Raw genomic sequence first — 24,082 nt, forward strand, 5'->3', positions numbered from 1 at the left:
CATGGGTGAACCTTTTTTTTTACCCTTTACGTGTCAACCATGCCAGTCCCTCTGTCATTTGTTTTACTGGCCTTGCAGTTGGGTAGTTTTACACCCTCATTGTAATAAATTCCTGTACCTACTTCTAACCGTTACAGACCGCCTCCGTGGTCTAGTGGTAGAGCGTCCGCCCGGAGAGCGGAAGGTCCGGGGTTTGATCCCCGGCCGCGTCATACCAAAAGACGTTAAAAGATGGTACTTGTTGTTACCCTGTCTGGCGCTCGGCATTAAGGGGCTAAAACAAGGACTGGTCGGCTCGGAGTCAGTATACTGTGTCTGAGTGGGATATTCATGTTAAAATTGCGGCATGGTATCTCAGTGAGCTAGCACTATAAATCGGCATCAGTCCAAACTAGTACAAGCAGCCACACAAACACACACACGTACATGCATGTTGCTATATAAGTGCAATAATCTTGGACGCGACGTTAAACCCCATTTCACCTCACCTCACCTCTAACCGTTACATCAACTGTCCTGTTGCTGCAGCCCACGGAAGTCGTACAGCATGCTCATCCCTGACATCAAGAATAGCATAGAGGATGTGTTGGATAAAGACTCAGCGTCCACGTGAGTTGCTCTTTAATATACAAATAATTACTTTTGACGAGGTCAATATGCAAAATCACCCTGAGGTGGTCTGACCGGACAGAGGCCGCAGGCTGAGGTTTGGTCAGACTGTGTTTCGTTACAGTATCTTATCTGCAAACCATAAAATGTTTGTACCAGACGCCATCTTGTTTTCTAGCAGACGAGTCAATATTCATCACGTGACAGGTTAATAATCATCATGTGACAAGTCAATATTCGAGGTCAGTGTAAGTCACATGATGTAAAAAAAACATGAAACATGAAAACATTTAAAACATGAAAAGATTTGGAAAATATCTGTTGGCGGTACACATGCTTTGCAAATCCTGCAATCGAGCAAATTCTGCTTGGCTGTTTACGAACCGGATGTCAATTTTGTTACGCTATTTTGATTGGACTATGTATAGACTCGTATGTGCAGCCAAAATATAAGTCCATAATTACTGCCTAGTTCGGCAAGAGTTGAAACTGGACTTTTACAGTCAGTTAACTCCCTTGCCTCGGTAAGATGGATGACATATATACAAAAATATGACAGACTGATATGATATAGCTGGAACATTGCAGACTACAGCTCATGGCAACAGACGTCACTGGTAACTTCCCTGTTCAATTTATCAGATAAAACTATATATTGTGTTACCATCTTCTTGCCATGTTGCAGATATGCAGCTGATGAGATGGAGATCCTATGGACGTACCGCAGCTACCTACACGAGCGCCCCGAGCTGTTGCCCCGGATCCTGCAGGCCGCTCACAGCTGGGACTGGGCGTGTCTGGCCGACACCTATGCCCTCCTCCAGTCCTGGCCCCCGGTGCAGGCCATGCAGTCGTTTGAACTGCTGCTGCCTCAGTAAGTTATGCAGAGTTGCTTCCCTTAACCCTGCAAGGATCTGATGATTGTGGGTTCTAATCAACTGCACTACATGCTTTACACTTTGTCATATCAGGATCCTCTGTTTTAATCTCAAATTTTGCGCTGATATAGATTTTTGGTTTTCTAGCACTGTATATGTGCTTATGTGTTTCACAAGATTGGTAGCATCTACAATCTGAATTCTGAATTCAGGCCTTCCTTCCAAGTTGAACTGACACGGCTTGATACAGGTAGAGAATAGGTCTTCAGCAACCCATGCTTGCCATAAAAGGTGACTATGCTTGTCGTAAGGTGACAAATGGGATCGGGTGGTAAGGACTTGCAACCCACACTTGTCTCCCTGTGAAGATCTGGGGTAGAATTGGTCTTCAGCAACCCATGCTTGTTATAAGAGGCAACTAACGGGATTGCGTGGTCAGACTTGCTGACTTGGTTGATGCATGTCATCGTATCCCAGTTGTGTAGATTGATGCTCATGATGTCAATCACTGGATTGTCTGGTCCAGACTTGATTATTTACAGACCGCCGTCATATAGCTGGAATATTGCTGAGTGCGGCGTTTAACAACAAACAAACAAGCGGATCGATCACAGCTATTGGCGATTGTTGACAATGCATCATTTTGACTGAATATTGATCTATTCTCTTGATTTTCAGATTCCCTGATCTCCGAGTGAGAGAGTTTTCTGTCGACAGTCTAAGCAGGATACCCACAGACAATCTGATTGACTTCCTTCCACAGCTCATTCAGGTGAAGGATTCAAATTACACTCTTATTCCTCAAAGAACGTTATCCCAGTGGGTTATTCCGGGTTAGAATAGGTCCACAGCAACCTGTGCTGGTTGTGGTTGTTGTTGTTCTTGTTGTTGTTGTTGTTGTTGTTGTTGTTGTTGTTTAACACCACATTCAGCAATATTCCAGCTATATGACAGTGGTCTGTAAATGATCGAGTCTGGACCAGACAATCCAGTGATTGACATCGATCCATGCAATTGGGATATGATGACATGCATCAACCAAGTCAGGGTGCCTGAACACCTGATCCCATTAATTGTCTCTTACAACAAGCATAGTCGCCTTTAATGACAAGCATGGGTTGCTGAAGACCTATTCTACCCCTGATCTTCACGTGTCTGTGATGGTTGTAAGAGGCAACCAAATGGATAATGTGTTCACGATTGGTGACTTGATTGATAGTGCGTCCTCAAACCCCAACGGATGGATCGTTTCACACAATATTGATCACTGGATGTCTGGTCCAAATTTGATCAATTATAGGCCACCATCATGTGGCTGGAATATTGCTGAGTGCAGCGTTAAACAACCAACAACAAAAAAACAAACAAACAATCAAAGCAGGAGAAATTGGCACTAGTCCTGTAGTCCTTGCCAAACTGCCCTATAGTTAAGGTATTATAAAGACTACCGTATTAGACGTAATAAGCGCCCCGCTCTTATAAGCGCCCACAGTGATATTTGCTAATATATTGGTTAGTGTACAATCCCAATTAGCACCTCTTCCGATTGATCAATGTACACAAGACCGATTTATTCATGTTTAATACGCACTCGTGTGTTATATGCACCCTTAATTATGGGCAATTAAAATCTCGAAAAATATATCTGTCGTGTATAATACGTACATACTTTTTTTTAATCATTTCAGGTACATAAACCTAGAAATTTACGATCTTTCAACAACTTATATTCTAATAAGAGCCCCCTATTTACTAATTTTGAGAGCACCCTGGGCGCTTATTATGTCGAATACAGTAATAGAAATTTACCATTTTTAAGGGTTTTGTTGTATGTTATCATTTGTAAGGACTAGTGGATAAATATGTTTTTTCTACCCCTGATAGAATATTAACAGTATTGTTACCTCTGGACAGTCTGTAATCTTGATCTACTCTATAGATGTCGTGAGGTGTGTGGAGGGAGGCTCTTGAACGTCTTACTAGAGGGAAACAGGAATCCTGCGTTTTTACCCATTTGTTACAAAACACTCATACCCATATTAATTTAAATGTTTATACTCAAATGTTCTCTTCTGAAGTTACTTTGACACATGCAAGTCACATTTTATAATTTTGTGTAACCATGGTAACTCATGTCACCTCTTCACATACATGCATGTGACATGTTAAAAGTTTACGTAACGATGGTAACTGATTTACTTCGACGCATACATGTGACATGTTTTAAGCTTTTATCATACCTCCATGTCAGAATGATGAGTTCTGATTGGTCCCCGGATCTTATTAAAATACTATGTATCCTGCCTTTGAGGGAAATATATTTCTCAGCAGGCGAATAAATCCCCCATACCCCACCACAAACAAGACAGGCTGCACGTGAGAGGCAGAATAAATCCCTTATACCCCACTTCAAAGCAAAAAGCTACACATTTTTTTGAGTCAGTGAAAGTCATGTGACATAGCACATGTTAACCTCAGCTCAATCGAACAGCTGTTTTCTATCAATTTTTAATTTGTTTAGAATTGTTCACAATGTCATTTTAAAACATGTTGCTTAGATACATTCATTGTTGAAGTATCACTCTGGGTACATGTGGTTTTATGCTTTTGGCAGGTGGTATAAAACTTAATGCAAGTTGCTTAAAACCACATGTACCCCGAATGATACTGCTACTGTGTAACCATGGTAACTGATGTTTCTCTTATGAATATTCACCCTAAAACTTTCATCCACTGTAATGTTCTGTTTTGTTTTGAATTTCAGGCTCTTAAATTTGAGAGCTACCACAATTCATCTCTAGCCCGTCTGCTTCTAGAACAGTCATGCAAGAGCATTCGATTTGCCCATCAGTTCTTCTGGTAAGTGGAGGAAAATGATACCTTGCCTTCTGGCCGATTTTGTTGAGAAACATTTACAAATATCCAACATTTACAAATATCCAACAGAACATAACATTGTTTTTTTAACCTATTTAAGTGAGTGAGTGAGTGAGTGAGTGAGTGAGTTTGGTTTAACGCCGCTTTTAACAGTATTCCAGTTATATCACGGCGTGTCAGCTTAATGTGGGAGGAAAGCCCAAAGTGATGCAGGTCTCAGACGTTTACCATTTCGGTGAAACCTATGAGCACGGGTATGGTGCTGACAAACCTAGAAACATAATCGGGGCGAACCAGGATACGAACCCACAATCATAGGTTTCTGGCGTGCCCAAGGGACGCGACTCTGCACAGCGAATTGCGGCGCCTTAGACGACTGGGACACACGTGCCCCCTTGAACCTATTTAAACTATATATATTTTCTAGTCACAATATGGCTGACTTGACTTTAAATCTTAAATCACTAGCTGTTATTGTCACATTTAAGATAGCCACGTGATAAATCAAAAAGAACAATGAAGAAGGAAGCGTGGTTTATTTCACGATAAAACATTGTTCTATCATGACCTCATTTCTGGAGATTCAAATATGTGCTCGCAACTTGATGAATATTGGATGAAGCTGTTTTTGAGAGGGAGAGTGTCTAGTGAGTTGTTTCCTTAGATAAACGTTATGGACGAACAATCGCATCCAAAAGTGGGAGAGATATGACAATCGATATTGGGAGAAACTTTACAGATAATCGACATGTAAATTGTGACAATATGCGGGAAAGTCCAAACTTAACCCCATTGTTTAAAAAAAGGGAATTGTCTGACATTACCAAGGTTGGATTCTATTCAGGAAGTAATCATTATTTCAATACGGATAAATATTTTTAAAACATGTATGTTTTACTAACATCAGTTTGGAGGATGTACGTCATGTTGACATCTAATATAAGAAATAAACGACACTTGGTCGTTGTTTATCGTACAATAAAACACTGCAGGGAGAATAAACCATGAGGGGCGCAGGTTTATTCTCCCTGCAGTGTTTTATTGTAAGATAAAAAACAACCATGAGTCTTTAATTTCTAAAATAATGTGGTGAGATAACGTGGATGTGAGCTCCCCCATGTCCCCCTCCTTCCTCCAGGCTGCTGAAGGGGGCTGCTGCTCTCGACCCAATGTTCAAGCGCCGATATGAGCTGATGTTCGTGGCTCTGGCCAGTGTGGCTGGTGACGCCCTCTACCGGGAGTTCAAGAAACAGGAGGATCTCGTCCGGACACTGTCAGCAACAGCAGAGAAGGTGCAGACAGCCAAAGACAAAGATGTGAGTGGGGCTTTTTCAAAGAAATTGAGGACTGGTTTAAAGTTGATTGAACTAGGATTGTTTTATCGAAACCCTGGTCGTCTGCTCTGCTGTGAACCATCTTCCCTAGGCAAGGGAGTTAGCTAATAAAAGTCCAGTTTCCACCCTTGCTGAACTAGGCAGGAAGTATGGAGTAATATTTTGGCTGGAGTAACGAGTCTATGCATAGTCCAATCAAAATTGCGTAACGAAATCAACATCAAGTTCGTAAACTGCCGTGCAGATATCGGTCGGTTGCAGGATTTGCAAAACATATGTACTGCCAACTCAGCGTTAACAAATAATTTCAGAATCTTTTCATGTTTTTAATCAGGGTGAGAGGTGGAATCCTATTGGTCAATAGGGGGGCCATAGAAGGAACATAACTCATGATAGCTACTGGTGGCGCTATGATTGAGCCTAGAGGTTTCAGCCTAGTTTGGCAAGGTTGGAAACTGGACTTTTACAGTCAGTTAAGTCCCTTGCCTAGCGAAGATGCTCTGAACAGAACAGGACTGCACTGGGCGGTGGTGCAAGGCACACTGCACTCAGCACATAGTGCACTGCACACGGCTTACAGCACTACTACCCATGATGCATCGTGTTTCTCCCTCATTTATACCCATGTTTAATTCGTTTTCAGGCAACATTGAAACGTGAACTTCAGACAGTGTACGACTTGTTTGAAGACAAAGGGAGACTACTCTTGCCTTACAACCCCAGTTTAGAAGTGTGTGGCATTGACATCAAGGTGAGTGCAAAAGACTGTGAAACCCGTAAATACTGTAAATAAAGCCCAACCATGTTTAAAAAATAAAATTTTAAAAATAGCGAGAGGACAAATTGGTTCAATGGTTGTTTGGCAGACTATCTCAGTAACTGTCAACTTCTTCTGAGCTAATCGTCGGGTTTATCTTATCACTAACTTATGACTATCTTATCTTGTTATTATTTCTTTGGGGGCAGTTGGGTAGCCTAGTGGTTAAAGCGTTCACTCGTCATGCCGAAACCCGGGTTCGATTCCCGACATGGGTACAATGTGTGAAGCCCATTTCTGGTGTCCCCCCGCCGTGATATTGCAGGAATATTGCTAAAAAGCGGCGTAAAACCATATTCAATCAATATTATTTCTTTGGCTTACAAGGCCAATTTCCTATATGGCCGAGATATTGCAGATCCAATGTTAAATTTTAACAGAGTCACTCACTACAAGCCCAGTTTAAAATAACTAGTCTTTCAAAGTGTACATTTATCTCAATTTTCAAAACAAAATGTGTCCAACTTCTGTTCCAGTCCTGTTCCTACTTCACCTCCAATGCGTTCCCGCTCAAACTGGTGTTCAAGAACTCCAACACCAAGTCAGACCCTGTCTATGTTATGTTCAAGGTAAGACAGTCTAACTGTGTCTCTGCTATTTTCTATTAGCTCAACTGTTTCCATTCTACAACGCAATCTTAGTGCTATGACTGCCGTAACTCTATTTGAAGTATGGGAGTTACGATCCTCTTAGCGCTAAGATAGCTTTGTGGAATGACCCCTGGGCACTAGGATCTGTTTGCAGTGCCATAGCAGGAACAGATCTACTCTCTATGAGTTTGAATCCCTAATTCACCCTGAAATTATCATTGGTTTGTCTGCACCATACCGAAGCTTGTGGGTTTCACCAAAGTGGTAATACCTGCATAGTTGGGAAATTCTTCCACATCAAGCTGACACTGTGTGAATGGGATCCAGATTATATGTCTCATTTTTTAAGCACCATACCGATAAACTGTTTGATAGGCATTACTTAGAAGTTGGGGGATGACAAAGTAGACACAGTTTCTGGATAACAACTTATTCACTGTAAAGGCGACGTTTCGGTATAGATCCCAATACTGTTGTCAGGCAAGTTTACACCATAGCGATGTTGGTGGGTTTCACCAAAGTTTTAAACATCCACGACTATCACGTGGGTCTCTCCCCCCACATTAAGCTGATATGCCGCGATATAACTGACATACTGTTCATTCTACAATGAAAAATATGATTTACGTGTAAAGATAATATTTGAAACCTTATGCTAAATGTTTTGGTTGAAATTTAGGTAAACACTGTTGAATCTACAGGTAACAGCTGTACATTGAAAACCCAGTATGTTTATCTCTGTAACTAAACCCAACACACTCACATACATTTGTTTGTAAGAAATGTGCCACCTTCACGGTCTAGTGGATAGAGTGTCTGCCCAGAGAGCAGACAGTCAGTGGTTCGATCCCCAGCCTCCCCACACCACAATAGGTTAAAAGATGGTACTTGTTGACCTGTCTGGCACTCAGTATTAAGGGGAGGACTGTTTGTTTGTTTGTTGTTTAACGCTGCACTCAGCAATATTCCAGCTATATGACAGCGGTCTGTCGAACAGACAATCCAGTGATTGATATCATGGGAATTGATCTACTCAATTGGGAAATGATGACATGCATCCACCAAGTCAGCGAGCCTGACCACCCGATCCCGTTAGTCGCCTCTTACGACAAGCATGGGTTGCTGAAGACCTATTCTAACCCGGATCTTCAAGGGTTGGCTCGGAGTCGGTATACTGCTAAAGTGTGGCATGGTATAACAGTGGCCAGCATTAGTCCAGACTAATGAGCAGACATACACACACAGAGACACAGTCGCACACGCTCAGACGTGTACACGCACACACACACTAACACACAGAGGAACACACACAAGCACACATGCATGTACATGGAAATAATAAGTACAACAATCTTGACCTAATTTCACCTCACCTGTAACAGATCGTTGTTTGTTCCTCTACTTGTGCCAGGTGGGAGACGACCTTCGGCAGGACATGTTGACCTTGCAGATGATTCAGATCATGGACAGACTCTGGCTCAAAGATGGCCTTGACCTTCGCATGATCACCTTCTCCTGTCTGGCGACGGGGCCAAAGAAAGGTACATGAACAAAGTCACACATGATTGTAGACAGCTGAACGTTGTTATCCTGGACTGTCCAGTAAAATCTTTTGGATTTAAAAATTTTCCTTCATTTAATTGTAGTTGGAGAGTTAGGTCCAGGAAGAAGGATTCCCAGATTAGCAGGTGTCACTATTCACTTTAGATGAAAAAGAAACTTCATTAATAAGATTTGTTTCACTTTACTTTGGCCCCTAATTGGAAATGGAGGCCTTCCCACAATTTGATCCTCTGCCTTTAGAATGTAGGGTAATTGGGGTGAAGGTCCGTGACAGACTCGGCCACGATGTATGACATGTTTGTGTGGTGCAGGGATCATTGAGCTGGTGACGGAGGCAGAGACACTACGCAAGATTCAGGTGTCGTACGGTGTGACTGGGTCTTTCAAAGAGCGACCAATCAAAGAGTGGCTTCAGAAACACAACCCCACAGAGCTGGAGTATCAGAAGGTAAAGGGCGCACACGCACATGCACATACACACGCACACACTCACTCACTCACAGATACAGACACACACACACACACACAGACACTCACACAGACAGACAGACACTCTCTCACACACTCACACACACACACACACACACACACACACACACACACAGACACACACACACAGACATACACCCACAGACAGACACTCACACAGACACAGACATTCACTCGAACACACACAGACACTCACACGGTCAGACACAGACAGACACACTCCCAGAAACACTACCACACACAGACAGACACACTCCCAGAAACACTACCACACACAGACACACTCCCAGAAAAACTACCACACAGAACTGGAGTATCAGATTATAAAGGGCGGACACGGACAGACAGAAAGACGAACATTATCGGACATATTATGACCTGTAAAACTTGAGTAAACGCAGGGAAAGTGGAGACAGACGGCTGAAATAAGATATGACTGAGAGACAAATCGGTAAGATTACCACACTAAGGCATTTGTGGCAGACTACAGAAAAGAAATTTAGAGTTGTTCCCTCTAGATCTCTTCATTCAGAAATATCGTAAAGTTCCAGAGAATGGCATAAATTCGAGATACGAAATTGTGGTTGGTATGTTGCATATGTAGTGTCAACAGTCCTGTAATTCGGCCTAGGAACATAAGAGTCGTACCTTACATGTTAGCAGGGTACATGAAAATAATGGAATGGGTCTCAGCCAATCAGAATCTGACAGTGTAATGTAATATATGTGTTTGGAGTGATTGACTGATGCTGACGGAGAGACTGTAATCCTGACGTTTATCATCAGTCCTCTTCAGTTACATCCAACAGACTGTGACATTCTGCATGTGTTTGTTGTACCCTAGGCTGTGGACAACTTCTCGTGTTCCTGTGCGGGTTATTGTGTGGCGACGTACGTCCTCGGCATCGGCGACCGCCACAACGACAACATCATGCTGAAACAGTCGGGGCACATGTTCCATATAGACTTCAGCAAGTTTCTAGGAGACTCCCAGATGTTTGGTAGCTTTAAGAGGTGAGAAAAAGACATTATTAATAATGTGCACATTTATAATGCACCATATCCACACCCTAAAGCACGCTCAAAGTGCTATATTATTAACCCGGTCAATGGATCAGAGAGTGCTACAATTTTATTCTCAGCTCCCTGGGGAGGATACTACCCAAGTTGCCTGTTAGGCGCAAGAAGGTTAACAACCACATTCCCATCTCAACCTACCGGGTACCCATTCATTGCTGGGTGAACAGAGGCATCTGAGCTGAGCATGTTTCCGTATTATATGATAACTACATATCATGACAACACCATTCAACTCTTTTAAGAAACTCTTCTGAGGATTTTTGTTCTAAATGTGCCTCTGTTCACCCAACAGTGAATGGGTACCGAGTAGGATGAGATGGCAATGTGGTTGTTAACCTGCTAGCGCCTAACAATTAGCTTGGGTAGAATACTTCAAGTTGGGTATAATACTGAGAATGATTCTTGAGTGCACATTGATCCAGTGGTCTAGTGGTAGAGCATCCGCCCGGAGAACGGAAGGTCCGGGGTTCGATCCCCGACCGCATCATACCAAAAGACGTTAAAAGATGGTACTTGTTGTTACCCTGTCTGGCACTCGGCATTAAGGGGCTAATACAAGGACTGGTCGGCTTGGAGTCAGTATACTGTGTCTGAATGGGGTATTCATGTTAAACTGCAGCATGGTATCTCAGTGAGCTAGCACTTTGAATCGGCATCAGTCCGGACTAGTACAAGCAGCCACACAAACACACACACATACATGCACGTCGCTATATAAGTGCAATAATCTTGGACGCGACATTAAACCCTGCGTCAAGTGACCGAGGTAATAATAGCGCTTTGAGCATGCCTATGAATGGTTTGGAAATATGCACAATATAAATAGCCTGTTATATTATTTTTATTCAGCTTTTGTCAAGGTATTTATAAAAAAAAATTACTTTCATATATTCTAAGATAATTGTAGTTGCAGGTAAAGAGTTGCTATATTTTTGCGATAAATGTCAGTTTATGTATTTACACAAATATTTTTCTGGCAGAGACCGAGTTCCATTTGTGTTGACGTCAGACATGGCATTTGTGATTAATGACGGTGGGCGGAGACGTGACCGCTTCCAGAGATTTGTGGACCTGTGTTGTAAGGCCTTCAACATTCTCCGGAAACATGCAGACCTCTTCCACAGTCTCTTTGTCATGGTCAGTGCAAGTGATGATATCAAGAACAGTTCAGTTTTCGTTGACCTTAAAAAAACCAGATCTTTCTTTTACTAATGCCATACTTCTCTGTGTGAAGCTGACAAAGCCTCGATAGGAGGTTTCGTCGGGTGAACGATCTAGCCAATCACTGTCAAGGCTTCTTAATTCTTGCTAAGAGTGAGCGGAGCATTCTGAGCTGCATATGTAATTTCTGTATCTCACAGAAGGGCAGTTCCGAATGGAAATGAAAAAGGCTGCCCTATAATACTGCTGTGGATATTTTGTACAACCTATTGTATACCGGTAGTCCAAGGAATGTTTGTGGTCTTTTCTGTTTTTATTTTGGTGAGATCTAAATTTCTAAATCAGATTGGAAAAGAAATAAAAGCCAAATTATTTTATATATCAGACATTTGATTGGCTCAAGAACCCAATCAGTCTTCATTTTGTGTAGAACAAGCCTCCCTCAGAAGGTTTATGTTAAAGAAAAAAAATGAGTATCTCTGTATCCCAAAAATCTTTTCATGGGTAATGCATTGTTAAATACAACTAATTCTTATGAATAAATAACCTCTGTTACATCAGTGCCAGAAATCCTGTATGTCCTGTGGGTACCCAGGTCCTGCTCAGTACCCACCCAACCTGAATATCCGAGTTACCCGTCCCAGGCTTTCAACCACTGACCAAGACTTATTATTTTCAAGTTGCTGTGACAGCTGAATTACTGCTGGCTGTGGAATTATGCAACTGTCATAGACATTGCTTCAGGGCAAACACCTCGTAATTGTCTTGCAGCTACCAAAGCATACTAAGAATTGTTATTTTTAATCTGTTTCTCTAAGTGTTTTTGTTTTCCCCCAGATGGCGCGGTCAGGCATACCAGGCGTGTCTGAGAGGGCGGCAGCGTATGTGAGACAGACACTGCTTCCCGGACAATCTGACGCTCAGGCTGCTGCTTTGTTTACAAGGTGAGTCCCAGGACACATGGTGTCCTCTCTCGGGGGGGGGGGGGGGGTCGGGCAGCCTAGTGGTTAAAGCGTTCGCTCGTCACGCAGAAGACCCGGGTTCGATTCCTGACATGGGTACAATGTGTGAAGCCCATTTCTGGTGTCCCCCACCGTGATATTGCTGGAATATTGCTAAAAGCGGCGTAAAACCATACTCACTCACTCACTCTCTGTGGGGACGACCTCAGTCCATACTAAGGTTATCAAACTCAACTCAAATTTTACGAATGTGGCATAAGCCCATTAGCCACTGTAATAAACTCAGTATGGGACCAAATGAATCTTTGACTTTATAATTTATTCTTTTTCTGAAATTCCATTTTGTTTTTTTATTTCACCTGCTGACCAATAATTTGAGAAAAATTATTTAATGTATATTTCTATAATTCCTATTGTCTGAAACTTTCCTGTTTGTGTGTGTGCATGTGTTTAGGTTTTTATGCCATCATTAATTGAGTATTAAGGAAAAATGAGTGAGTGAGTTTTGTTTAACACTGCTAAGAACAGTATATGAGTTATGTCAATGTTATGAGAATGTGGGAGGAAAGTCCGAAGTGATGCAGGTCTCAGACGTTTACCACTTCGGTAAAAATGGGTAAGGTGCTGACAAACCCAGAAACATAATCGGGGCGAACCAATGATCCTAGGTTTTTGGTGTGCCCAAGGGACACAACTCTGCACAGCAAATTGTGCCTCAGACGACCCATTAGGGTAAGTGTGTTGTTTCTGTGATAAAGTATGGGAGGATGCCAAGTGTGTTTTGGGGAACAGGGCCCTGAAGGTGAAGGTGATGACAGAGGAGGATGCTGGCCACCTCAGTCCCCCCTCGCCTCCTGTGGCAGGGGCAGTTGGGTAGCCCAGTGGTTAAAGCGTTCACTCTTCCTGCTGAAGATTCAGGTTCGATTCCACTGGCTCACTCACTCACTCACTCACTCACTCACTCGTTGCAGGATGATTGAAGACAGTCTCAAGTCCGTGTTCACGCAGTTCAACTTCTTCATCCACAACCTCGCTCAGCTCAAGTTCTCGTCTCACCAGGAGGGGGCGCTGCTGTCCTTTGTGCCCAAGACCTACAGGTAAGCATGGCTGAAATCTATACAGCACATTCACCCTGTGCCCTCAACAGTCTACTTATTTGTTGGTAGACACAAATACGTTCCTACACCCGAAACACAGGAGTCAAAACGTGTGGTGTCACCCTGGGCAAGTGCCTCTGTTCACCCAGCAGGGAATGGGTACCCGATATGTAAGGTGGATGTGAAAACCTTCTAATGCCTGTAGGCAGCATGGGTTGTATACTCCCCAGGGAGTTGAGAAAGATAACTAGAATGCATATGGATCCACTTATTTGGGAACAAATATAAATCAGAGATGTCTGGATAATGTTGTTGTTGTTGTTGTTATTTACAGATTAAAAATAAAAATGCAGCAAAGAGGGTTTGGGTGATCCTGGCACAGTCGGGCATTGTTGTTGTTGCTGCTGCTGCTGCTGCTGCTGCTGCTGCTGTTGTTGTTGTTGTTGTTGTTGTTGTTGTTATTTACAGATTAAAATTAAAAATGCAGCAAAGAGGGTTTGGGTGATCCTGGCACAGTCGGGCATTATTGTTCTTGTTGTTGTTGTTGTTAACATAATTATAATACTCTAAGTATTACTAAGTATGATATGCATATATATTATAAAATAATAATCAACCACATCGTGAACTCCTGTGTATCTGTCCTGTACACAATACAGGGAGTTGTTTGCTGATGTATTCACAATGTCCATGTCCTCCTCAGTATGCAGACTGACGGGAAAATATTGCGTGTCCAGCTGGTGTCCTTTGACAAACGATACACTCCAGAGAAGCATTATGTAAGTGTAAACGTGTATGGCCCCAGTGTTGAGTCAGCAGATCCTTAAACTGCTAAAAGCTACCTGGTGTTTACAGATATTTACAAGTATTTATAGATTTACAAGTATTTACAAGAGTTTAGTATTTATATATTTTATGCTAGTATTTACAGATTTTTAAAAATACCCTGGTATTTATATATTTACAGATATTTACAAGTATTTACATATAGTAGTATTTACAAGTATTTACATATAGTAGTATTTACAAGTATGTACATATAGTAGTATTTACAAGTATTTACATATAACAGTATTTACAAGTATTTACATATAGTAGTACTTACAAGTATTTATATATTTTGCACATTTTTTACAGATATTTAGAAGCACCCTGGTAGTTATATATTTACGGATATTTACAAGTATTTACATATAGTAGTATTTACAAGTGTTTAGTATTTATATATTTTATGCTAGTATTTACAGATTTTTAAAAATACCCTGGTATTTATATATTTACAGATATTTACAAGTAGTTACATATAGTAGTATTTACAAGTAGTTGTATGTTTGCTAGTACTAAGAGTATCAATGTTCTCCACCAGATCTACAAGCTGCTGGTGGAGCGGCAGGCCGAGCGAGTCCACACCCACATCTACCGGCTGTTCCAGGAGTTCGTGGAGTTCCGGGACAAACTCGCATCCATCTTCTCGCTGGTCACATGGCCCAACTTCTCTACAAGGTAAAATCCAGTGTCAGATGATCCGTTCTGGAGTCATGTAATGACGGCAAATGTATGCCTTGGTTGTACTAGTTGTACTGAGTCATGTAATGACAGCAAATGTATGCCTTGGTTGTACTAGTTGTACTGAGTCATGTAATGACAGCAAATGTATGCCTTGGTTGCAGTAGTTGTACTTAGTTAGGTTACAACAGCAAATGTATGCCTTGGTTGCAGTAGTTGTACTGAGTCATGTAACGACGGCAAATGTATGCCTTGGTTGCAGTAGTTGTACTGAGTCATGTAACGACGGCAAATGTATGCCTTGGTTGCAGTAGTTGTACTGAGTTATGTAACGACGGCAAATGTATGCCTTGGTTGCAGTAGTTGTACTGAGTTATGTAACGACGGCAAATGTATGCCTTGGTTGCAGTAGTTGTACTGAGTTATGTAACGACGGCAAATGTATGCCTTGGTTGCAGTAGTTGTACTGAGTCATGTAACGACGGCAAATGTATGCCTTGGTTGCAGTAGTTGTACTGAGTCATGTAACAACAGCAAATGTATGCCTTGGTTGCAGTAGTTGTACTGAGTTATGTAACGACGGCAAATGTATGCCTTGGTTGCAGTAGTTGTACTGAGTCATGTAACGACGGCAAATGTATGCCTTGGTTGCAGTAGTTGTACTGAGTCATGTAACGACAGCAAATGTATGCCTTGGTTGCAGTAGATGTACTGAGTCATGTAACGACGGCAAATGTATGCCTTGGTTGCAGTAGATGTACTGAGTCATGTAACGACGGCAAATGTATGCCTTGGTTGCAGTAGATGTACTGAGTCATGTAACGACGGCAAATGTATGCCTTGGTTGCAGTAGTTGTACTGAGTATTCCCTATAGGAGGCCACAATGCCATGTATTTGATCAGTGAAAATGTGTCACAGTATTTTATAGTTTGTTTTAATTTTAAAAATTTGTTTCATCATGCTTGTTGTTTGTTGGTTTGTTGTTTAACGCCGCACTCAGCAATATTCCAGTTATATGACAGCAGTCTGTAAATAATCAAGTCTGGACCAGACAATCCAGTGATTGACATCATGAGCATCGATCCACGTAGTTGGGATACTATGACATGAGTAAACCAAGTCAGCGAGCCTGACCACCCGATCCCGTTAGTCGCCTCTTACGACAAGCATAGTCACCTTTTACGGCAAGCATGGGTTGCTGAAGACCTATTCTACCCTGGATCTTCACGGTTCTGCTGTTCCTTATATTATAGACTGGCTGGCATATATAAATGTTTCTCATTTTAAAAATTTGATTGTATGGTGTTGACATTTGTTTCATGTGTGTTGATCAGTAAACAAAACATTTATGCAATATTACTTGGTGTCTTTAGGATGGTTCTGGGACGAAGCAACATTCGAACAGTTGCAGAAAGTCGGGGTGTAGAGATACGTCAATTTCTGGAGGCTTTGTGGCAAAAAGCACCAGAAATTTCTGAGGTAAGAACTCTCTCAAAACTGCTCAATTTAACTTTTACCACAAAGCAATAGAGTAAATAATCACACTGACATTCTCATATCTCATCCCCACAGATCCTGATAATGTTTCTATGTTTGTCAGCACCATACCCATGCTCATGGGTTTCACCAAAGTGGTTAATATCTGATCAAATATTGTTAAAATCAATCTTCAGTCAACTCTCTAGACTAACACTTTGTCTCCGAAAATGTAGAGTTTTGATAGAAGAAAGCAACTTCATTTAGATTTCTGAACTCCAATGAGATGGGAGTTTCTGAACCTGTGTAAGATATAGACTTGCTTCATATAGAACTATAGGATTATAGTAAGGCTGGGCAGAAGGGGAAAGAATAAGGTTTAGAGACTGTAGACAGACAACCAACTCTCTCACTGTGTTTGTTTCAGTGTGATCTAGTCTACACATTCTTCCACACCTTGTTACGAGACGAGCAGGAAAACAGCAGCACCAACAACCTTAACACCAGGACTAGAGGTGGGTGTGTTCATCTGGTCTGTAGTGCTGTGTCAAGAGGTGGGTGTGTTCATGTAGTCTGTAGTGCCATATTGAGAGGTGGGTGTGTTCATGTACTCTGTAGTGCTGTGTCAAGAGGTGGGTGTGTTCATCTAGTCTGTAGTGCTGTGTCAAGATGTGGGTGTGTTCATGTACTCTGTAGTGCTGTGTCAGGAGGTGGGTGTGGTCATCTAGTCTGTAGTTCTGTGTCCAGAGGTGGGTGTGGTCATCTAGTCTGTAGTGCTGTGTCCAGAGGTGGGTGTGGTCATCTAGTCTGTAGTGCCATATTGAGAGGTGGGTGTGTTCATGTACTCTGTAGTGCTGTGTCAAGAGGTGGGTGTGTTCATGTAGTCTGTAGTGCCATATTGAGAGGTGGGTGTGTTCATGTACTCTGTAGTGCTGTGTCAAGAGGTGGGTGTGTTCATGTAGTCTGTAGTGCCATATTGAGAGGTGGGTGTGTTCATGTACTCTGTAGTGCTGTGTCAAGAGTTGGGTGTGTTCATCTAGTCTGTAGTGCTGTGTCAAGATGTGGGTGTGTTCATGTACTCTGTAGTGCTGTGTCAGGAGGTGGGTGTGGTCATCTAGTCTGTAGTTCTGTGTCCAGAGGTGGGTGTGGTCATCTAGTCTGTAGTGCTGTGTCCAGAGGTGGGTGTGGTCATCTAGTCTGTAGTGCCATATTGAGAGGTGGGTGTGTTCATGTACTCTGTAGTGCTGTGTCAAGAGGTGGGTGTGTTCATGTAGTCTGTAGTGCCATATTGAGAGGTGGGTGTGTTCATGTACTCTGTAGTGCTGTGTCAAGAGGTGGGTGTGTTCATGTAGTCTGTAGTGCCATATTGAGAGGTGGGTGTGTTCATGTACTCTGTAGTGCTGTGTCCAGAGGTGGGTGTGTTCATCTAGTCTGTAGTGCTGTGTCAAGATGTGGGTGTGTTCATGTACTCTGTAGTGCTGTGTCCAGAGGTGAGTGTGGTCATCTAGTCTGTAGTGCTGTGTCCAGAGGTGGGTGTGTTCATCTAGTCTGTAATGCTGTGTCCAGAGGTGGGTGTGTTCATCTAGTCTGTAGTGCTGTGTCCAGAGGTGAGTGTGGTCATCTAGTCTGTAGTGCTGTGTCCAGAGGTGGGTGTGTTCATCTAGTCTGTAGTGCTGTGTCAAGAGGTGGGTGTGTTCATCTAGTCTGTAGTGCTGTGTCAAGAGGTGGGTGTGTTCATCTAGTCTGTAGTGCTGTGTCAAGAGTTGGGTGTGTTCATCTAGTCTGTAGTGCTGTGTCAAGAGTTGGGTGTGTTCATCTAGTCTGTAGTGCTGTGTCAAGAGGTTCTTGTGGTGTACAAAGTATTTGTGGTGTCATTATGGGATTAAAGCTGTCTAATGTTTATTGTCCATTTTTAGTGGAGTTTCATTTGTCCAAACACTGTACATCTATCATCCATTGTGTATCTATTGTAACAAATCACTTTTTGGTGATGACAACTGAGGACCTTGGGTGTTTAGGGCCAGTCATGCAGTCAGCAGGGAACTCTACTGGTGTCTGTGGGGAGGTCCAGCTGTCTCTGCAGTACAAGAAAGACTCTCTCCAAGTGCTTGTCATGCACGCCAAGGATCTGGTGAGTTGATCAGCTGTAATAGATGTCATGCACGCCAAGGATCTGGTGAGTTGATCAGCTGTAATAGATGTCATGCACGCCAAGGATCTGGTGAGTTGATCAGCTGTAATAGCTGTCATGCACGCCAAGGATCTGGTGAGTTGATCAGCTGTAATAGCCGTCATGCATGACAAGGATCTGGTGAGTTGGATCAGCTGTAATAGCCGTCATGCATGTCAAGGATCTGGTGAGTTGGATCAGCTGTAATAGCCGTCATGCATGTCAAGGATCTGGTGAGTTGATCAGCTGTAATAGCCGTCATGCATGTCAAGGATCTGGTGAGTTGATCAGCTGTAATAGTCGTCATGCATGTCAAGGATCTGGTGAGTTGGATCAGCTGTAATAGCCGTCATGCATGTCAAGAATCTGGTGAGTTGGATCAGCTGTAATAGCCGTCATGCACGCCAAGGATCTGGTGAGTTGGATCAGCTGTAATAGCCGTCATGCATGTCAAGGATCTGGTGAGTTGGATCAGCTGTAATAGCCGTCATGCATGCCAAGGATCTGGTGAGTTGATCAGCTGTAATAGCCGTCATGCATGTCAAGGATCTGGTGAGTTGATCAGCTGTAATAGTCGTCATGCATGCCAAGGATCTGGTGAGTTGATCAGCTGTAATAGCCGTCATGCATGCCAAGGATCTGGTGAGTTGGATCAGCTGTAATAGCCGTCATGCATGCCAAGGATCTGGTGAGTTGGATCAGCTGTAATAGCCGTCATGCATGTCAAGGATCTGGTGAGTTGATCAGCTGTAATAGCCGTCATGCATGCCAAGGATCTGGTGAGTTGGATCAGCTGTAATAGCCGTCATGCATGCCAAGGATCTGGTGAGTTGGATCGCTGTAATAGCAGTCATGCATGTCAAGGATCTGGTGAGTTGGATCAGCTGTAATAGCCGTCATGTATGTCAAGGATCTGGTGAGTTGGATCAGCTGTAATAGCCGTCATGCATGTCAAGGATCTGGTGAGTTGGTGCATGTCAAAGATCTGGTGAGTTGGATCAGCTGTAATAGCCGTCATGCATGTCAAGGATCTGGTGAGTTGATCAGCTGTAATAGCCGTCATGCATGTCAAGGATCAGGTGAGTTGGATCAGCTGTAATAGCCGTCATGCATGTCAAGGATCTGGTGAGTTGGTGCATGTCAAGGATCTGGTGAGTTGGATCAGCTGTAATAGCCGTCATGCATGTCAAGGATCTGGTGAGTTGGTGCATGTCAAGGATCTGGTGAGTTGATCAGCTGTAATAGCCGTCATGCATGCCAAGGGTCTGGTGAGTTGGATCAGCTGTAATAGCCGTCATGCATGCCAAGGATCTGGTGAGTTGGATCAGCTGTAATAGCCGTCATGCATGTCAAGGATCTGGTGAGTTGGATCAGCTGTAATAGCCGTCATGCATGTCAAGGATCTGGTGAGTTGATCAGCTGATGTAGCCGTCATGCATGCCAAGGATCTGGTGAGTTGGATCAGCTGTAATAGCCATCATGCATGCCAAGGATCTGGTGAGTTGGATCAGCTGTAATAGCCGTCATGCATGTCAAGGATCTGGTGAGTTGATCAGCTGTAATAGCCGTCATGCATGTCAAGGATCTGGTGAGTTGATCAGCTGTAATAGCCGTCATGCATGCCAAGGATCTGGTGAGTTGGATCAGCTGTAATAGCCGTCATGCATGTCAAGGATCTGGTGAGTTGATCAGCTGTAATAGCCGTCATGCATGCCAAGGATCTGGTGAGTTGGATCAGCTGTAATAGCCGTCATGCATGCCAAGGATCTGGTGAGTTGGATCAGCTGTAATAGCCGTCATGCATGTCAAGGATCTGGTGAGTTGATCAGCTGTAATAGCCGTCATGCATGCCAAGGATCTGGTGAGTTGGATCAGCTGTAATAGCCGTCATGCATGCCAAGGATCTGGTGAGTTGGATCGCTGTAATAGCAGTCATGCATGTCAAGGATCTGGTGAGTTGGATCAGCTGTAATAGCCGTCATGTATGTCAAGGATCTGGTGAGTTGGATCAGCTGTAATAGCCGTCATGCATGTCAAGGATCTGGTGAGTTGGTGCATGTCAAAGATCTGGTGAGTTGGATCAGCTGTAATAGCCGTCATGCATGTCAAGGATCTGGTGAGTTGATCAGCTGTAATAGCCGTCATGCATGTCAAGGATCAGGTGAGTTGGATCAGCTGTAATAGCCGTCATGCATGTCAAGGATCTGGTGAGTTGGTGCATGTCAAGGATCTGGTGAGTTGGATCAGCTGTAATAGCCGTCATGCATGTCAAGGATCTGGTGAGTTGGTGCATGTCAAGGATCTGGTGAGTTGATCAGCTGTAATAGCCGTCATGCATGCCAAGGATCTGGTGAGTTGGATCAGCTGTAATAGCCGTCATGCATGCCAAGGATCTGGTGAATTGGTGCATGTCAAGGATCTGGTAAGTTGATCAGTTGTAATAGCCGTCATGCACGCCAAGGATCTGGTGAGTGGAGAGTCGTAATGACAAGTGTCATTGTAACAAGATTGCCAATAAAGTTACTTGTTATGCATCTTCCTTTCTAGATTTGTTGATTGTATTTAAACCTGACCATGCTCTCGTTCCCCCAGTCGCCCGGGCCTGACTTCCCCAGCCCTTACGTGAAGACGTACCTCCTGCCGGACCCCGAGAAGCAGACCAAGCAGAAGACGAAAGTGATGAAGAACAGTGCACATCCGACATATAACGAAGTGGTTAGTTTCACGCTTTCCGCCATTCACTGTTTCGGCCATCTCCAATTTCGCCATTCACTGTTTAGGCCATCTCCGGTTTCGCCACTCACTGTTTCAACCATCTCCGGTTTCGCCATTCACTGTTTCGTCCATCTCCGGTTTCGCCACTCACTGTTTCGGCCATTCACTGTTTCGTCCATCTCAGGTTTCCACCATTCACTGTTTCGGCCATCTCCGGTTTCGCCATTCACTGTTTCGGCCATCTCCGGTTTCCGCTAATCACTGTTTATGCCATTCCTTGTTTCCGAAATTCACTGTGTCCACCATTCACCGTCTATCATTGGCTGTTTGCAGATTGAGTACAAGATGCCGCTGGAGAAGATCCAGCAGCGTGTCCTGCAGGTCTCAGTGTGGGACCAGGCGCTGGGGCAGAACAACCTCATGGGCACAGTGTACCTCAAGCTCCGAGATCTCGACCTCACCCAGGAGATCTGTCACTGGCATCAACTTGGCAGCATCCAGCTGACAGATTAGCATCCTGGCATGTACAGCCTCGTGGCATTGACAGTTAGCCTCGTGGAATGGACAGTTAGCCTTGTGGCATAGACAGTTAGCCTCATGGCATAGACAAATAGTCTCCTGACATCGACATGGCCTCCAGACAGCCTCATGGCATAGAAAAATGGCAGACATGTTGGATTGTCACACTGGAGATTTTGTAGAAGATACTACAAGTGTTCAGGAGAAAATCTTGCTATTTTGTTTTGAATGGAAATTTACCTTTGTTGATATTATGTTTTGATAGGCTAGGTAGAGGGGCAATTTGTAGATGAATAGGATTATCAGGCATCAGTTGGATGTGTGGTCATATGTTGGATGTGTGCAGCATATGTTGAACATGAGAATCACCTGTTGCATTGATCATCTGAAGGATACGTGAATAACGTGTTGGCTGTGTGGATCATATGGTAAATCATGTGTAGCTTGCCATATGGATCACATGATGGATGTGATGGATTCTCTGTCATAGCGGATATGTCATATGAAGGATTTATGGATCATGTTTATGTTGGATAGGTAGATCGTATGTTGATGTGGATCATAATATCTGTGGTGTTTGTGACTTGGATGTTTACGAGGTGCCTTGTTAAAACTGTTGAATGTCTGAGTGAGGTGTATGTCAATAACTCACTCACTCACTCACTCTCACACACACTTACTCTCACACTCACTAACTCACTCACACTCACTCTCACACACACTTACTCTCACACACTCACTCACACTCACTCTCACACACACTCACTCTCACACACTCACTCTCACACACTCACTCACACTCACTCTCACACACTCACTCACACTCACTCTCACACACACTCACTCTCACACACACTCACTCTCACACACTCACTCACACTCACTCTCACACTTACTCTCACTCACTCTCACACACACTCACTCTCACACACTCACTCTCACACACTCTCACACACTCACTCTCACACACTCACTCTCACACACACTCACTCTCACACACACTCACTCTCACACACTCACTCACACTCACTCTCACACACTTACTCTCACTCACACTCACTCTCACACACTCACTCACTCTCACACACTCACTCACTCACTCACTCTCACACACACTTACTCTCACACTCACTCACACTCACTCTCACACACACACTTACTCTCACATTCACTCACTCTCACACACACTCACTCTCACACACTCACTCACTCACTCACTCACTCTCACACACACTTACTCTCACACTCACTCACACTCACACACTCACTCACTCTCACATTCACTCACACTCACTCTCACACACTCTCACATTCACTCACTCTCACACACTCTCACACACTCACTCACTCTCACATTCACTCACTCACTCACTCTCACACTCACTTACTCTCACACTCACCAACTCACTCACACTCACTCTCACACACTCACTAACTCTCACACTCACTCTCACACACACTTACTCTCACACTCACTAACTCTCACACTCACTTACTCTCACACTCACTCTCACACACACTTACTCTCACACTCACTAACTCTCACACTCACTAACTCTCACACTCACTCTCACACACACTTACTCTCACACTCACTAACTCTCACACTCACTTAATCTCACACTCACTCTCACACACACTTACTCTCACACTCACTTACTCTCACACTCACTCTCACACACTCACTCACTTTCACACTCACTCTCACACACACTCACTCTCACACTCACTAACTCACTCACACTCATACTCACTCACTCACACTCACTCACTCACTCACACTCACTCTCACACACACTTACTCTCACACTCACTAACTCACTCACACTCACTCTCACACACTCACTCACTCTCACATTCACTCACTCACTCACTCTGCCTGTTGTCAGGTTATGTAGGAGCAGTCATGAAACACGTTTTCTTCACAGCACACTGTCAGTCACAATCAGATAGGAAGGATTGATCCCTGATGTGATTTCTTCATTTTTCTGTCATGTAGATATATACATAAGACAGCCTAGACCTACCCAGCTCTAATGCACAATCAAATTTCACACACGATTCTTATTTTACCCTGACACAGAAGAGCCCATCTGGTTACCATGGTTACCCATGGAGGGGGCACGGCTGGCCCAGTCGTCTAAGGCGCCGCGATTCACTGTGCAGAGTTGCGTCCCTTGGGCATGCCAGAAACCTATGATTGTGGGTTCGAATCCCGGTTCGCCCCGATTATGTTTC

At 43.5% G+C, this 24,082-nt stretch overlaps 1 protein-coding gene across 5 annotated transcripts in view; it reads left to right on the forward strand.

The window, feature by feature from the left end:
* The window catches only part of LOC124120727 (phosphatidylinositol 4-phosphate 3-kinase C2 domain-containing subunit alpha-like), a 71,424-nt gene extending 48,838 nt beyond the window's left edge, over positions 1 to 22,586 (forward strand). For all 5 annotated transcript variants that reach the window (XM_048386087.1, XM_048386086.1, XM_048386084.1 and 2 more), the window contains 20 exons: positions 529 to 609; positions 1,295 to 1,483; positions 2,166 to 2,259; positions 4,252 to 4,346; positions 5,503 to 5,680; positions 6,342 to 6,449; positions 6,992 to 7,084; positions 8,517 to 8,646; positions 8,980 to 9,116; positions 10,002 to 10,171; positions 11,218 to 11,374; positions 12,236 to 12,342; positions 13,332 to 13,457; positions 14,161 to 14,236; positions 14,824 to 14,960; positions 16,338 to 16,443; positions 16,868 to 16,955; positions 18,459 to 18,571; positions 21,203 to 21,325; positions 21,659 to 22,586. In XM_048386087.1, the coding sequence (XP_048242044.1) occupies positions 529 to 609; positions 1,295 to 1,483; positions 2,166 to 2,259; positions 4,252 to 4,346; positions 5,503 to 5,680; positions 6,342 to 6,449; positions 6,992 to 7,084; positions 8,517 to 8,646; positions 8,980 to 9,116; positions 10,002 to 10,171; positions 11,218 to 11,374; positions 12,236 to 12,342; positions 13,332 to 13,457; positions 14,161 to 14,236; positions 14,824 to 14,960; positions 16,338 to 16,443; positions 16,868 to 16,955; positions 18,459 to 18,571; positions 21,203 to 21,325; positions 21,659 to 21,838 (2,488 nt within the window). In that variant the 3' untranslated portion in view covers positions 21,839 to 22,586. The remainder of the gene's footprint in view (positions 1 to 528; positions 610 to 1,294; positions 1,484 to 2,165; positions 2,260 to 4,251; positions 4,347 to 5,502; positions 5,681 to 6,341; positions 6,450 to 6,991; positions 7,085 to 8,516; positions 8,647 to 8,979; positions 9,117 to 10,001; positions 10,172 to 11,217; positions 11,375 to 12,235; positions 12,343 to 13,331; positions 13,458 to 14,160; positions 14,237 to 14,823; positions 14,961 to 16,337; positions 16,444 to 16,867; positions 16,956 to 18,458; positions 18,572 to 21,202; positions 21,326 to 21,658) is intronic.
* The last annotated feature ends 1,496 nt before the right edge of the window (positions 22,587 to 24,082 follow it).

This window comes from Haliotis rufescens, unplaced genomic scaffold (assembly GCF_023055435.1).
Source record: "Haliotis rufescens isolate VD_foot unplaced genomic scaffold, xgHalRufe1.0.p SCAF_6, whole genome shotgun sequence".
Lineage (NCBI taxonomy): Eukaryota > Metazoa > Mollusca > Gastropoda > Lepetellida > Haliotidae > Haliotis > Haliotis rufescens.